The 17,995-nt window shown below is 37.9% G+C and overlaps 1 protein-coding gene across 1 annotated transcript; it reads right to left on the bottom strand.

Moving 5' to 3' along the window:
• Nucleotides 1-2,912: 2,912 nt before the first annotated feature.
• Nucleotides 2,913-17,696, bottom strand: ECHDC1 (ethylmalonyl-CoA decarboxylase 1). Its single transcript, XM_070952715.1, has 5 exons — nucleotides 17,459-17,696; nucleotides 16,793-16,935; nucleotides 12,006-12,058; nucleotides 9,406-9,486; nucleotides 2,913-3,912 (listed from the first exon to the last, which is right to left on the bottom strand). Exons 1-5 carry the CDS (start codon nucleotides 17,694-17,696, stop codon nucleotides 3,507-3,509), a joined length of 921 nt encoding a protein of 306 aa, XP_070808816.1. The 3' UTR covers nucleotides 2,913-3,506.
• Nucleotides 17,697-17,995: the final 299 nt, after the last annotated feature.

Genomic DNA, 17,995 nt, shown 5'->3' with positions numbered 1-17,995 from the left:
TTGTAGAGAAAAGGAGGAAATATTAGATAGGTTCACTGCCTTGTATTAGTTGTAAATATAATAAAAGCAAGCTAAAAAATAAATTAAAAACCCTCTAATAATTCAGCAGCATAATTAAATGATTTTTTTAAAGTAATGTAGTTGAGAAGTCCTAGCATGCAATGGGCCACCTGATTATAGCTTAATCTCAAAGTACTGTAGTTGTAGTTTCTTTACCGAGATATATTGCAATACATATAAAAATATGTACTTTGTATTACGAGCCCATCAAACGTAGGTTGAACAAAACTATTCCTAATAACTGAAAGTAATAGTGTCTGAAGCTCCATAATTATTTTTTTGATGCACTATGTATGCTACTTCTATCCTAAAATTTTGTTTAAGATGGCAATCTGGTAAATGTATTTAATTCAGGAATCAAATTTCCAATACATGTAGATGAAAACAGGAAAAATATAAAATTATTCAGACAATAGAATAAGTTCATATTAGACTAGCAATTCCTGAGTTCCACCCATTATTACCTTACAGCAATAGCAGTAAACCAGAATTTAATGACTAGTCTGCAGATTTCTAAACACTAATCACCTACCCCAAAATTTCCTTACCCAACTTGTCCAGTTATTACACCTAGAATAGTTGGCTAGTGCAAACATCATTTACTTTAACCTCTGCAGTAATAAGAGATACTCCAGCCTTCTCAGAGACATCAGGCTCAAAAAACACAATGTTTAGATTACAACATTTTAACCCTTAAGAAGTGAAAATATTGGCCTGGGATACACTAGTATCCCAAATCTGAATCTACACTTTTCTTATTTTGTATCTTCCTCCAGGTTGATGCAAAATTATCCATGAAGATCAAGCAGGGCAAAGATCTCCCCATAAAGATACAGTATGTTTTAACCCATATATTAAAGAACATAGTCTCTCACACGCATCTATAAAAGCTAGTCTGGATTTCAGGCACAGGAAAGCAATTGTCACATACCAAGGGACATGAACCATAGCTCTTAAAAAGTTTAGCCAAGTTGCTTCTAAACATCTTAGAGTTTTGTAGATACAAGATTATATGCAATAGATCAAGATGCTCAATACTTTAAAAAACATTAAAACATACATAATTATTGTTTCTGTTATTAGCAAATTTGGCTCATCAAATTGCACCAGTTCCTACTCTACTTGCCAATAACCAGGAAACCTGAGCAATGGAGTTATTTAAATAATTTATTTCTGCCCATAGATCTCCTTTACAGAATTGAACAAAACATTTAAAGGTTCTGAACAATTACATAATTCATATTCTTTTTTTGCTCACATTCACAAGAAACTTAAATTTTAATATTAAATATTTAATATTATTAATGTTTATTTAACACATCATGTGAAATAGTTTTATGAGACTAGAGACATAATGGACTCCAATTAAAAGTAGACATCCCAATTATGTATTTTACCGAAGAAAATATCTGACTCGTGAACAACTGAATGTGCTTAACTGATTTTTAAAATTCTCCTTTCCATATCTCTGTTTTTACTAGTGAATTAGTGAGTATGCAATCAAGAAATAAATGCTCAATTCTGCTTACGAGATAGTACCAGGCCTTAATTTCAACAGATTCATCAAGGCTACTGCAATAAACACAAGTCTGCAGAGATCAGTTCCCAGCTGTAGATGTTCCCAAATTGCTCTAATGTCCTTAACTATATGTTCAACTTTAATTAGAATGGTGAATGATGGAACATAGTCCTTCCCCCCCCCCACCCCCGTCCAGAGGGAAGGTTAAGATTTTTTTATTTTGGTATCACATCTTGTGAACTAAGAGAACAAAACCATCTCCTGCTTCTGAGGCCTTGCCACTTTCTTCATGCTTCTGCCTGCAGCTGGGAAGAGCACCTACTCTGATCTCAAGAAAAGTATAGAAATTAATTACTTAATAAAGGCAAGTTCAGCAAAGAAGTCCTTTTCTTCAGCAAAAGCAGTTAACATAGTTTAAGAGAGGTCTGTTAAGGCAATCTAGATTGATGAATTCACCCACTACTTCAAACCTTGATATCTAAGGACTAGAGCACAGCTGTAACTATACACTTTTACCTTTTAGGAGGAAGTTCAATGGAATATACCGATACATCAGGGTAGATATGTATGCGGCTGTGTTGTATGCTGTGTCAGCTAATAAGCAAAGACATTACTCCCTCAACAGGTGCCTAGATTGTTGAATGTACTATTCTAGTTTTAAGCTTATTCATCAAAATTAATTTTAAAGTTATGCAGTTGTTTGGATTTGATTTCCAAGTTTCCTGTTTTCTGAGTCCTTCAGAAAACAGGAACCCAACTGCTGCACTATGCTGGGAAAATGAACTTCTGTTGGAAAAATTCATATTCAAGTGCTCTGTTTACTACGACGTGTACTCCAAAGCATTTTGGGAAGTGCATCAGAAATATTGCATAGTCTTGTTTACACTATTATGTCTGACCAGCTAACGTAAGTTGAACATGGTGTATGTAGAATGTGCTGAAAACTACAGCAGGTAACTTTACTTCTACCATGAGATATGTCGAGTAAATATGTGCATATGGACATCTGAAAAACACTGGTTCATCCAAGATACTTCATACAAGCTAATTAGCAAGGTAAGGTCAATGGAATGTTATCTTTAGATTGTTGGTACTATCCATTGTGCTGCACAGACTTCAAGCCATTAAATAAATTTCATAGTTGTGGCAACTAGTAGTACGAATATAAAAAATGTCAAATTTTGCCATACATCTGAGTGAATATTTCCTCCTTACTTCAACTTTATAAATATATAAAGTGAAGGTAAGAAGTTCACAATGAAACGGAATGTCTCCAAGAGCTCTGTTCGTAGAACGAGAACCCAGTAATTAGATGTGAGGTTGAAGGCAGGAGCTTTGCTTAGAGATAAATATAGAAGGAACGATTTATAATACAACGAAAAAGCATTTGGCATTTTTCAGTTTCGATTTGAGGTTGTGAGTCAATTCACAGTGAGCTAGTTATTCAAAGGTATGACATGTACGAATCGTAAATTATTTGTGATCATCTGCAAGACTTTAAGAGTTGAGGTTACCAGTGTCAACTAAGCCTGTCTAAAAAAAGGGGGCAGCTTCTCAACACAAAATCTATATATACAAACCACACATAATGCCAGCATTTAAAAATTCTGAGGAAAATTATTTTCTCAAGTCGTACGGTTCTTACACATGCCACTTTATGCACATTAATTTCCAAGTGGGTTCATATCAGGTGGTACCATCAGGGTGGGAGTCTGTAAAAAAAAAAACAAGACCAGAAAATGAGAGTATTGTTTAAAAAAACCTGGGGTGGCACCTCTAGTTAATTGTCAGTGCAGTGCCAGTGGCATTCCAGGAGAGCTGTCCTAATAAGGCTAACACCTACTGAGTTCATAATGTTTGGAAGGTTTCCCAGCAGTCGTTTTTGGCAGCAGCTGTTTTAGTTGAAGAAAGTAAGATGAAAATTGTCTCATTTATGTTTTGTTCTCTGAGCCAATGCCTGCAAATTAGCAGGACCACCCCAAACTCTTCCAAATATCTCTTTTTCTCTTCTCAAGGCAGCTTCTAATTGTAGCTCTCTTCCTGCTGAAACAACTTTCTTCACAGCCTGAATGACTTCAGCAGGACCTGTGGTATATAGCTTAAGCCATGTGTGCATTTCTCTCAGAGACTCATGTTCATCAGACGAGGACAAGATGGAATCTACCAAACCAATATGAAGGGCATTCTGTGGATCCAGTTTCACAGCACCACTCAGCAACTTGAGGGCAGGGCTGCTGCCAAGGATTTGGATAAGCCTGGCGGCTCCACCCCAGCCTGGCACTAAGCCCATCTGCTTGTGGACAAATCTAATTTCACTCTCTGGAGTCATTAACCTGTCAATGAAAAAAAAAAAGATTATGTTTGAAAGTGTTGCAATGATACCATCTTAGCTTCATTTCAATGCAAATCACAGTTCTGGATAAAAGTTGCTGACAATGAACACCTTTTAATACTAGACAATCAAGTATCAGAAAATTGATTTGCTGCAATTTTATCCTAAGTAATACAAAACAAAGAGATCATTTAAAGTGAATATCTAAATATTCTTTAGAACTAATGTTGACATTCTGGCTGAAAAAATTAGAAAGATCTTAAAGTTCATGTTCATCATAGCATATCTTGCTCAAATATTTCCCTCCTGCTTTACTTTTACCTTTGCAAATATTTAAAAATTATAATTGCAGCGGACAAACACATATCACACTGTTAACAACAAAGGTATTGGGAGAAATTACAATATTAACAAGCATCTCTTTTTCAAATGAAAATTAAAAGATATGCTGGAAATAACGGAAGAAAGCATACACAATACCCATCCAAAAGTTTTGGCTGATCTTACAGACAAGTCAGACAAGTTGTGGTTGGCAGTGGAGCTGTGAAGACCTAAATGAAAACCTACTCAAGTACTCTTGCCAATCCACTACTGTTTTACTCCCAAAGTAAATGCATACAAACCGGTCATCATGAAGTGTCTTGAGAGGTCAGGTATAAACCCTTCCCTTCCAGATTTAAACTTAGAATATATGAAATCATAGATTGTATTTCAAATCACTGGTTGCTGGACTGCAGACAATTTTGTCAGAGAAAAATTTTATCAGATACCTCTTCCATGGAGCAACCTTTCATATGCATTTATAGAGTACTACCACATCTCTCCTTTTCTCTTTTATGAATTAAGTAGCTTTTTCTGTTTCTGTACTGCTTGGTTTCCAGATCCTTTATCATTCTGATAGCTCTCCTTTGAATTTACTGTAACTTCTTTATGTCCACGTTAAAATTATTAAAGATCTGACTTCTCTCCTAGGCTTGGAAACTGGCTGAAGGTTAAATCCCTGCTTTGTGGGTAGGAGTGGAGAAAATTGATTTTTATTTGCTATATTGAATTTGGGCTACTCATGGTCTTTAAAAAAATACTTTTTCAATTTTAAACCGCTTAGAGTTGTCAGGAATCAGGCAACATATAAATAAATAAATGTAGTCCAAGGGAGCTATTACCTCCAATGAACTGGATGCAATCCTGCTGATAAAACCCCAAAATAGACTTCTTACTCATATTCTGCTGCTGGCCCACTAGCACTTTTTGTTCCTGCTTTCACACGCACTCTCATTAAGCCAGATTTTCTCAATCCTATATCTATGCATTTAAAATTAAAGGGACCATACAACACATATCACAGCTGAACATCATCCTACCAGGTCAAGTTGGCTCAGTGTTCAGATCTGTCAAAATGATTTTGAATTGTGTTGTTGCCCTCTAATGCATTAATTCCCCCAAATGTCATCTATAGATCTGATAAGCATCCCTTCGATTGTATCAGGTAGATCATTTTTAAATATGTTGAATGACATTGGGTAGAATACAAAGCTTTGGAAAACTCAAAAGAGTCTTTTCCTTCAGGTAAATGCAGATCTATTTATGAATCTTCTTTGGATGTGGTTGTTTAAACAGTTTTAAATCCACCAGATTTAGTACTATACTCCACATTTATCCAGTTACTCCACAAAAGCTTCTAATATTTGTTTTTCACCAAAACTCATGCACAGAGGCAGGCTATGCTTTTAAACAATGGATTGTTTAATACCATGATGGTGAACCTATGGCACGTGTGCCACAGGGGGCCCACATAGCCATATCGAGCTCAGCTCCGGCACGCATGCGCACTCTGGCCAACTGGTTTTCAGGGCTTCTGGGCCCACCAGAACTAGGGAAACAGGCTGTTTCCTGCCTCTGGAGGACCTCGGGGGGGGGAAGGCCCGCTTTTCTCTCTCCCCAGCCTCCAGAACCTTTCTAGGAGTCTGGGGAGGGTGAAAACACCCCCCCGGAGGCCCTCTGGAGGTCAGAAATGGCCTGTTTGCTAACTTCCAGACTGGAAGTTGACAAACGGGCCATTTTTGGCTTCTGGAGTGCCTCCGGGGGGGGGGGGAAGGCCGTTTTCACCCTCCCCAGACTCCTAGAAAGGCTCTGGAGACAGGAAAGCAAAAACGGGCCCATCGTGCCATAACGTGCCAGGAGCGGGGGGGGGTGGGATGTTATGCGTGCATGCGTGGGGGCAGGGCGCATAGAATCTATTATTTATTCATTGAGGTTTTTTTAAAAGGAAACCACATTAGACTTTAGGAAAACTTTCAATAGACAGATTGTTATTAATCTCTTTCTTCAAAAAGAAATTGGCACTCTAAAATATCAATCCAATTCATTGTTGGCTACACTCAATAAAGCAAGGACAACTCACTGTGTTCAGCAGCAAACTAAAAGCCATGTTCTACTAATGAAAGCTACAATTAGAAAATATTTACTTTCATAAACTTAAGAAAGTGAATAGTATTGAAAAATATATCCAGAAAAGTATAGGATCACTAGAGTCTCAAAATCTCTCCAGATATATAGCATCAGAAATCTAGCATAGATAGGGGAGATCCATAAAACCAAAGTCCTTAATATAGTATGTGACATGTGTAACACACACATACAAGAATTGTAATATCACAACAGCAAATGTAATTTCTTGGTCTTGAATTAATTTTAAACTGACCCAGACAGTGATGTACACTGAAAAGAAGGCTAATGTTTCATGTAGTTAATAGAAAAAAAAGTAGGCCATACAAAGTATTTAACTGAAACAAATAAGTGATACTTCAGAGAGGAAACTGGATAGCCTGCAGTATTTGTAAGTAGGACAGGCCAGGCAAACTTTGATAAGAGTAATAATGGATGGTGATATTAATCTACACCTTGGAAAAGTAGTAGGAAATGGCTAATTGCAACTGTAGTCAAGACTGCTATTTATCACATCTTTGTGGAAATATACTGTCATTCTTTATTGTGCTTTTTAAAAAAAGGGGCGGAATAATACAGCCTACCATACAATCCTGAAGCTAATATCACACTGCAGAAGAGAACTAGCACAGTTCCCAGGAAGCTAATGACACTGCTAAACAGTGTTGGAATAGAACTAAAGACCTGAATAGGCATGCCAGTGTAAATATCTACTTCTGACAGTAGCTACATGTCTCCACAGTTCGTATCTTCTCCAACATTTGCTTGTGTGGTGCTTGGGATTGTGGAGTGGTGCAGTTTTATGGTGAAAAGGGGAAATGAGAAGGGCATATGGGCCTGAAAAAAGTGAGGATACACATTAAGGGACGGGAGGAGGCTACACATGGGAGGCAAGTATAAAACTATGGGACCAATGTGAAATTCATCAGGGAAGAAGACAAGCCTGAGAATAGACAATTGTGGCATGATTTGACAAAAGAGTCAGGCAGGACAAACGCCTGCATCCTGTCACGTTTACTATTCAAAGGCCTCGCCACAGACTTCCTGTTTGGTTTGTTCAGACCCTTTTTTTCTTTTATGCAGGGGAGCTCAATGCATTTTATAATAATGATGACTTATTTTAAAATAGTAGACAAAATATCAATATATGGGTTCCAGGTGACAAAAACAGATTGCAGGCAGAAATGTATGCTAACTGCTACATCAGGTAACAATGACCTGAATAAGGTAATCTCTCTATATTTTAAAGGCCTCTAGTGATGGATTTTACCTGGTCTTTAAAAAAAAGGAGAGCCACAACTGAAAAGACTATCATCTGTCTGTCTGTCATCTATCTATCTATCTATCTATCTATCTATCTATCTATCTATCTATCTATCTATCTATCTATCTATCATCTATCTATCTCTACTTCTATAGTTGCCCATTTCAAAAAGTGACTCTGGGCAGTGTACATCATAGAACTATGCTTTGCACTTACAGACTGTTGTAAGACAAATGGTATCTCTATTAAATCAGTGAAAATCAGTCTCCTGCACCCCTTTCTCGGCCTCCTATAAAAAAACAGTTGGGCCAGAAGAGGACAAGAAACCACTGGCATGCTGAGCATCACTTCTACGGTTGGCATGGATACACAGAGCTATGCCTACATATGAATACACCTCTATTCAAATCTTCCTTTCCTACCATTCTTGCCAAGTACATTTGCCATAGACAGTATACACACACACACATGTATAAATGCACATAAAATCCTCCTGGTCTTTTTCCAGTTGTGGGAAGATTAAGACACAATAAAAAAAAGAAAAAAGAAATCAGGAGAAAGATAGTGAGAAGAGCACACAATTTAAGTATATGTAAATTTAGGATTTGGGAATGGGAATTAGTAGAATGTGCCAAAAGTTTATACAAATCTCTACCCTATTTCAGTACACATCGATGATGTCATTTTAAATAGAGAGGTGCAATTTTCTGCACTATAAAAAGAGAAGAAGCTTGAACTGTGATGGGTCCCTGCCACAGCCCATCCTATTTAAATTGTACTTCCAGCAACTTAAACCCAAACTGGTATATCTTACTACAGCAGCCAAGCCTTCAAACTTGGATTATAATGTAGGCTTTGGGGGGAGGTGGGGAAAACATATAGCTTGCCTGAACTTCTATATTAACTATCCCACACAAAGTATATGGATGTGCCCATGAAGATTAATTAATTAATTTTGTCAATCATGTATTAGATAACAGATATAAGTATAAACATGATTATGAATACATGAACTGGATACGAATAAAAGGGAACATTAGGACAGGGATGGTAGGCATGTTGGTCTGCTTGACTCAAGCTTGACTCAAAGGAGACTGTCTTAAAACACACACAAATATAGATAATTTGGCAATGGAACAAATTAGCTAGAGGAATAGTGTTTTCTTTTTGTTTTCCTAAACAGTAAACACTGAACAATCATCATCTAGAGTTTTCGGCTGATATATACTTAGGAAATATGAAAGGAACCTTATGTAATGGAGAATATTAGTAGGTGCATTACTTTTAATCAGCAAAGATCAGGCCTATAACCACAATGAATGGTGGTTATAACTAAATGGAATATGAGTTCTGAATTATATGATAGCCCAATGAAATAATACACATTTTGTTAAAGTTAGAGTTCTTTTGTTAAAGTTAGAGTTCTCTTAGGTCAGTGTTTTACAAAATAAAATTAAATAATCAAACAGTTAAAAAGTAAAGTGCATACATTAAAATATACCTTGCAATAGATAGATAGATAGATAGATAGATAGATAGATAGATAGATAGATAGATAGATAGATGGATGGATGGATGGATGGATGGATGATGAGAGAGAGAGAGAGAGAGAATAATAAAGCTAAAGAAAAGTACTACAATATATCATAGCAGAACAGGATTAGACAGGAAGGAAATAAGAGTTAAGATAACACTGGATTTGCTACATTTCCTCTTGGGACAATTTGGGGAGGAAATAGCATCTGAATGGAGCCCCAGAATTATGAGTGATACTTTGAAGCTTACCTGAAATCACATGCAGTAGTTAGTTCTGCTCCTCCACCTAGAGCTTTCCCTTGAACTAATGCAGCTGTGATTAGAGGTAACCTACATAACAGGAGAAATCAAAAAGAAACAATTCAAACATTACAAACCTGAAAACACACAACATTATATAAGCAGAAATCGGCCTATTCATCTCGAATAAATTATCAAGCAATTCAAGCAGAAGACTAGCAACTGCACAAGATCTGTGGAAATAATATTTCAGTGAGGTTGAAACCCTACTAGAAATCCAGAATTAGTAGCAAAAGTCTGAATGGGGCTGTGCAATCCAAACCAACAAAATTAAGAATTTCTTGAGAATGTATTTGTTAAAGGAAAAAAACCTTCTCCATGCTTCTGTGAGGTCAATTAGATATATTAATTTTATTCAGTGTGGGAAGACAAAGGCATCAATTGATTTGGGGTTAAATGATCCCAAGAAATAATATCCTTATAATATATACAAATCTTGCATTCACATTTCAGTAATATTTCCTATGAGAAAACCTGTTTATATATATTTTTAGATTAAAAATCCATTCAAAGCCCATTTCATCAAATACATTCTAAATATTTTATTATTTATTAATTAATTTTATTTCTATACCGCCCTTCTTCCGAAGGACTCAGGGCAGTGTACAGCCTAATTAAAAACACAAAGACAGACAAAATTTAAAAATAATTAAAATTATTAAATAATAGACCCAATTTGTAAAACCCCAAATTTAAAATCCCATTTAAAACCAATTAAAATCTTTACATTGATCGCCCAGCCTGGCGGAACAACATGGTTTTGAGGGCACAGCGAAACACACGGAGATCAGAGATTTTGCGAATTTCTGGGGGCAGATCATTCCGAAGGGCAGGGGCTCCCACAGAGAAGGCCCTCCCCCTGGGTGTCACCAGCCGACATAATTTGGCCGATGGCACCCTGAGGAGACCCTCTCTGTGGGAGCGAACTGGCCGGTGGGAGGCTACTGGTGGCAGAAAACGGTCTCAAAGGTATCCAGGTCCAATGCCATGGAGCAATAATGCAGCAATATATGCTGCAATAATGCATAATTTTTCTAAACATACTCATAATTCTGATGTATGCACTAATTAATCCAAGGAAGACTGGAAATGCGTCAGGGAGCACTTGAACCATCCAATCAAAGTTTTATATAAATAGAGTAAGTCTACTGAGGATCCCAGCCCGAGAGTTCTAAAGCAAAGTAAGCCAGTAGTAACCCAATACTCTTCATCACAGTCATCCCAAAACTCTAAAAATGTACTGTTATAAGAAAGCCATTCTTTATTATTGTTGTTTTAATGTGCGTTAGGGGTTTCTAAGGATCTCTAGTTGTGCTTCTCCGACTCCCTATTAATTTGAGCAGAATATAAATACTGTGGCACAAGTAAATAAATATGAGAAGATAACTTCCATTGTTGAAGCCTTTAGGGTACTGTTCCCCTAACCTAAATTATGAATATGTGAATATATCCAGAAATTAATACATTTTCCCCTGCCATTTTTAAATCACTGGAGTGCAAATGGACAAAAAAAATGTGACATAGCAACAGATACAAAATTCAATTTTAGGTTGTTTTTTTCAATGTGCTTATTAAACCTAGTCATAGAAAGAAATTAAGAATACACACTTCTCAGAAAGAAACTAGGTGTGTTTCTTAAAGTGTTAAAGTAACTTTCCAATGCCAATTCAGATGGCTTTTGTCCTTGGGAGATTGAGGGTCATCTTGTCCTTTGTATATCATTGTAGGTCTTGGCCTAGCCCTTCAGCACAGCACAAAATTAATTTACTAAGCATTTTCTCCTAATTCTCTTCACTGTGTGCTGTCTGTGTGTACTTCATTGCCCCATTGAATACTTTCTCATAATTCTTGTGTGACCTTGAACAGGAATTACTCAATACTTTTATTAAGTCCATGGAAGTGATAAACCTACAGCTTGTTAAAGAAATGTTCTAAATGATGGGAATGGGATTAAATATCAAAGACTATAATGTTATCCACAGCTCCAAGTGACCAGATCAAAACCTTCCCCAACAGCCTTTATAAAACTGAAGTCAGAAATATGATATAAAGTATAATTCAAGAGTAATAGGGATCCCTGATCACTACAATAGATAGTAAAAGAAGCTGAAGAGTAAAATCTACTTGTGTGGAAGCCTGGAGATAACAGATGGTGGATTAAATTCATATTTTATTCTCTGCATGTGTTCCATTCATGATTTACGTAGGTTGCAAAAAGACGTCTTGCCAAATTTTCAAGATGACTGACTTCTATGACAGGGAAGATGGATTTGTAGAAGTTGGGTATGTATATATTACAAGACTTCGACATGTCTTAGTTTCTGGAATTTGATGTCTACAAAGGGCATATTCCCAAGTAGTTATTAAAAAAAAAAGACAAATCAACAAATTCTAAAAAAATTAGACATTTTTTATAAGAATCAATTATTCTGTTTCCAAATATTTCTGAAACTACCAAAGTGCACCATAATATTATTAGATGTTGCTGAAATTTCATATATACCTTTTGAGGGGGAAAAATACACAAAACAAACACTGAACATAACTACCTCATGAGTCTGGTTAAGTTGTTTTGCATGAACATGCACATGTTCATCCCATCCTAGAAAATAGAGAAACAAAATATCAAGAAATATTCTAATAATAAAAATGGAAGAAGCTGTTTGGTATATTTAGTGTTCCAAGTATCTTGATTCTCAGTGAATATGCAAAGAATACGTTTCTCAAACAATCTGCTCAATTTATTCATCCTTTCCAGAATAACTTTTCAAGGAGAACTGGGTTCTTGTTGAAAGAGAGGTATGGAGGGAGACTCCCCTTTTCTTCTCCTATTCCTATTGCGAACAATTTGAGAAAAATTAGGTCCATCGGTTAGCAGAGATTCTCTATTCTTGCACAATTTTAGAAGTATGTACAGAAAGCGGCACAATATCATGAAGGTTTGCTAAGCCCCTGCTGTTTTTCTTTGAATTTTATTTCATAATATTAATCCTTTTTTGTTTTCTTTTTTTATGTTGGCTTTTTCCCTGATTTGGTTGCTATTTTGTAATTCTGCAATATTATGATGAGGATTTATTAACTTTTCCAAACTAATGTTTGATAATTTGTAGTGAAATCAAGATACGAATCTATACATTATGTAGTCTAAATTTACAAAATACAGTTTTCAAAGAATTTCAGAACATTTTCACATATACTATAGTGCTGTTCTCTCTCTCTCTCTCTCTCTCTTTTTTAAAAGTAACCCTGTACAAATAGAAACTTGATCAGAGCGAAGTCCTACCTAGTCTGGCATTCTGTTTTCTGTATGCAAGGTGTTTCTACTCTTCATTGTAATACTTGATAATAGGTTTATCTCCACTCCCAGCCTGAACTCTAAGCAGCTTAGAATAGAAATCTTTATCCTAAATTAAGAACAGTCATATTATACATACCCTATCCAGCAGTCATCCTTCACCTTGTGCCAGTATCTATCCAGCCGGATCTATCTAGCTTGTACGAACCAGTAGCGCTGGTGGCAGGAGACTCCGCCCACCCACTGGGACGTCATTACGTCCCGTTTTTGACCCTCTGTGCATGAGCAGAAGAGGTGCGTGCGAGCCCATTCCCGAACCAGTAGCGAAAGTAAGTGGATTTCACCGCTGCCTGGTGCCCTAAAGTTCTGTGCAATCAGAATGGGGACTGTAGCCTAATTTGGTTGGAAGGCAACCAAGTTGAGAAAGGCTGCAATATAGCTTCTTTGCAATAAGCCAAATTCCAAGCTGCAGAAAGAGTAATGAACCTATAAGCTCCCTCATTAACTCCTGAAAACAACACTCCTGTCAGTGATTTCCTGTACCGTTATTGCTTTATTGGCTAGCAAAGTAGTCAAACAGGCCAGTAGGTTACCTGTCAGTGTATGATATGGGTGAGTTCTATGTAATATGCTTTTTTGCTCCTATGTTTTCATGTAAACTATGGTCTGATGTTAAATCCAAACTTAATATGTTATATTCTGCCCTTACCTTTGAAATGGGCAAACTATTCTGAACATAATGGCCAAGCAGTCTACGAGTAGTTATTGGGAGCTCTGTCGTAAAGCAAAGCAGTCGATAAGTGGGAAATCATACAGTATGACTTCAACTATGCTTTCCATGCCCTCGCTCCTGCACCCTTTGGAAATCTCATATGGATGCTGGGATAATTAGCAAAAGGGAATTAATGTTTCTACAGGTAACTCCTCAACTAATAGCCACTTATTCTGCAATCATTTGAAAAAAAGGGCTTATGATTGGTCCCCAAAGTTACAAAAACTGCAGCAGCCATGGTCACCTAATCAAAATTAGGGTGCCTGCCACTCACTTAGGAATGCAGAATCACTTCAACTCCTGCCACTGCCTATCTCCCCTCTCTGGTATCTAAGCATTTTTGGTTCCCTGCGCTTTATGGCCCCTGCCACCCTAGTTGACCTTCGCCATCTTCTTGCTCATCCTGCTAAGTATGTCCGGTCTGGTCCTTTCTGAGGTAAATGCAGGCCATGCCAGGCCTTCCACAGGCCATGTGCAGCCTTGTCCAAATCATGTGCAACCTTCTCACAAAGTTTTGTTATAGTAAATGTAATAACAAAGTTCCAAATTTTCTTTCAAGCTCTTTACCCGTCAAACCTTAAAGGAACCTTAAAGGAATTTATTAATAAATTGAATGAAATGAATGAATGAATGAATGAATCCTTCTTGCAAGGCTCTGAAGCCTTCCAAAGAGGCTGCACGTGATTTGGACAAGGCCATAAGCCATTTGAAGAATGGCATAAACAGCCTTGGAAATGAGGCTTGACATGCCAGCAGCTGCTTTGCAAAGGACCAGGCCAGGCAGGTCTTAGCCACAGTGGCAGGATGAAGAAGCTGGTATGGCAGAGAGCAGGCCGGCAGGGGTCTCAGAGTGCAGGGCAGTGTGTGCAGTGTGTGCAGCTGGGCCAGGGTGCCTGGGATGGGGCTTCCTGGGGCAGTTGGAGCTTCCTGTGGGGAGGAGGCTGCTTTGCACCATGCCATTGGAGCTTCCATGACATTTGGCAGTCACAGAGTATTATGTTGCACTACTGGGCTAGATTGGGCTAGCTGAAGCTTCTGGGGGCAGCTGTGGCTTTTTGCTGGCTACTGTTTAGAGAATTCTTACAACCCCAGAATCACAGAAGACCAAAATGTCCTTGAGCTGCAATGTATTCTTTCCTTGGCCTCCCTTTGGTTACATCGCACTGCAGCACCGCAACTCATGCCAGGCCTGTTTCGGTCCTCCCAAGCCCTTCCCCACACTCCTGCATACCTCCCACCCTCTGTACTCCTCACTGAGCACTCCCTCTGCTTCCCACTTAACCATCTGTGTGTCTGGACATATGAAGGCAACCAGGGCTATTGGGATTGCCATTGCTAGGTGAAACGGTCACATATGTCTCATTTTACAACTGCATTGCTTAGCGATGGAAATTCCAGTCCCAATTATGGTCATAGGTCAAGGACTACCTGCAGTTACATTCATTGGAAAGTGTGTGTGTGTGTGTGTGTGTGTGTGTGTGTGTGTGTGTACATGAGTTTCAGTGAAACTTGGATGATGGTAACTTAATGAGTTAAGGGAGCATATTTATATTAACTCTCATATTTTGCAAACTGAGCCTAAAGCAGCAGGGATCAGAACAGACTGAAGCCAAGGCTCAGAGCCTCCCTAAACAAATAAACAGAACAGATTTCTTTTTGCTCAACCCAACATTACTGGCTTCAGGAAAAACAGCACTTTCCCACATAGCTTGCAATCCTTTGTTAATTGTCACATTACTGCAGAGGGTGGAGCATTCAACAGCAAGAGTATCTTTCAGCTGTCTACATCCAAGTCCCTCATTGCTCCTGCAATTATGTAAACAAAAGACAGTGGCTGAATATAGTTGCAGAAAGAAAGAGGTGCTTGAAAAGAAAATTGATAAAATACCTGCTGGTATTCAAGGACAATTTCTCCTGGATTTATGATATTTACGAAAAGGAAAAAAAAATTCCCAAGATAGAACTTATTTCCAGGTATGCTTAGGGCTCTAATTTTAGAATTAACAAACCTTTACAAAACTCAGAAATCAGGTTCCATTCAGTTTAATGGAGCTGAAGTAAAAGTCACAGGATTACACTCTAACTAACAGGGTAACCATGTTGCCCCATGGAATTCCAAAATATTAAACGCCCTACTGGCCTATCCCAGAGTTTATATTTGTTGTCAGATCCTGACTGATGTTTCCATCTTTCTTTTATCCTACTACTACAAGCAATGGGAGAAAAATAATGTATACCAATCCAAGACATAAATCTGAATGCTTTTGGGGAGGTTTAATAGTATTCTTGTTTGAAAAGCTACTCCATGCAATCTCAGAAACAAGGGATCCTTGGTGCTCTCTGAGCTTGTTTTTTTTTTTCTTGCAGACGTTTCATTACCCTATCTAGGTAACATCATAAGGGCTAGTCTGATGATGTTACCTACCATGTTTTCCCGAAAATAAGACCCTGTCTTATATTTTTTGAACCCTGAAATAAGTGCTTAGCCTTATTGCCATGCGCTCAAAAGCCCGATTGGGCTTATTATCAGGGGATGTCTTATTTTGGGGGAAACAGGGTAGATAGGGTAATGAAATGTCTGCAAGAAAACAAAACAAGCTCAGAGAGCACCAAGGACCCCTCATTTCAACCCTGAGCTACAAATATTCTCCTTTATTGGAATCTCAGAAACAGCCACCAAAATTGTCTATGTCATCTTTTCTCTCACTTCAGAACATCAAGGATTGACTGATACAGTAAAGTCTGTGGAGGTTCCCTCAATAGTGCGGAAGGTGTTCCAAGATTCTTTTTGAGGAAAAATTATCTCTCTCTTCAGAGGGAGAGATCTCCCTTTCTCCAATATGCTTTCTTTTCCATGAGCTGAATTGCAACTTAAGGAAAACAATCATCTTTGACATCTTGGGAAATCAATCATTTGATATGCAGAGTTTTATATTTCTGAATGGTATGAGAGATTAAACTAAGTCTGTCTGTCTGTCTGTCTGTCTGTCTGTCTGTCTATCTACCATCCATCTATCTATCTATCTATCTATCTATCTATCTATCTATCTGTCTGTCTGTCTGTCTGTCTGTCTGTCTGTCTGTTCGCAGTTGGTATGCCAACTGCAAACTTAGCAAACCAAACACAAAATCAGGGCAATTTTTATGTTCTGTTCTGTTGTTATTACCTTTTGCAGAACTATGGGGCCAACTTTCTTTAAAGGAAAAAATGTGTCCAAAGTTTAAGGTCTGTATTGTAAATTAATTTCTTAAACTAATCCATCACTTGCCTGAGAGGTAGAAAGTGCTCTCACTGCGTTCAGATCAGATCCTGAGCAAAAAGTATTTTCTGCACCACGGATAATAAGTCCTTTCCCATCCTTCCAATCTTCTAGTTCAGTAATTCTCTCCTGTAATTCTATCATCATTGTTCCTGCCGTTAAGAGGAGAAAAAAAGCAGTCAAATAACATCTTTAGGGTACAGCTTTATAACAGCCATTGAATATAAATGTATAATTTATCCTTTTATAAATGCAATTATTATTCCTGGGAAGGAAAGTTGCAAGGCAAAGTTTAAATCAAAGGGACAGAGGAGAGCTTCTTCACCAAAGCAGTATAACTGTCGGCTACATCCACACATCAAACAACATACTGCCAGCAGCAAGTGACACTGCTGAGATCTGAGTATGAAAAACAGATGCTCTTGCAAACTCCAGAAAGTTTGTGAGTGTGTGTGTAAGAGAGGGGGAGGGGGGATGGAGAGAAAGAGAGAGGGGGGGGGGAGGGAGGGAGGGAGGGAGGGAGAGAGAGAGAGAGAGAGAGAGAGAGAGAGACTTTATTCTGTCCTCGTTCAAGTCAGAATGCCATCACACAACTGAATGATTAAATTCCACCCCCCCTTAATTTATAGGTGTCACTTTTCACACAGTTTGCCTGCTGTCAGATTTTGTTATTACCTGTAAATGCATTCATAAACCTTGGATTGTTCAGCGTAAGTACTCCAATCCCATCATCTTCTTTGGATAGGTTGACAGAGCCACCCATAAACTGCTGAAGCTTTTTCTTTATTTCAACTTCTTCAAAACCATGAGTATTATTATACAGACACAGCATTCTTTGCTGGAACAATCTGCTCTTAGGAACCCTGTGGAAATTCTTCCATAATAAAATATTCATATCTGAAAAGGAATACATAGGCAGGCAGTGGCAATCTTGTGTATCTCAAATGTATCTCCAAATCAAGCAACTTGATTTGCTGAAGAAAATCAACATCTCCTTCAACTTAATAACAAGGTCTCAAAACAGTCCTAGATACAGTGAACAAAGAAGAAACAGAAACTGGTACAAACTAATAGGGAGAACTGATCAGGGGAGAAACAAGGACTATCTTCTACATAGGCAAATGGCTAAGGATAAACATGCTAGGAATAGGCAGGTTTCTGAGTTCTTGGTCACCGAGAACAGTCCAGATTTTACACTGTTGCTGCCCTTGT

This window comes from Pituophis catenifer, unplaced genomic scaffold, assembly GCF_029215685.1.
Source record: "Pituophis catenifer annectens isolate HBS135680 unplaced genomic scaffold, rPitCat1.0.hap2 SCAF_1, whole genome shotgun sequence".
Classification (NCBI taxonomy): Eukaryota; Metazoa; Chordata; class Lepidosauria; order Squamata; family Colubridae; genus Pituophis; species Pituophis catenifer.
Note: the sequence above shows the minus strand (reverse complement) of the source record. Positions and strands in the feature narration are given on the sequence as shown.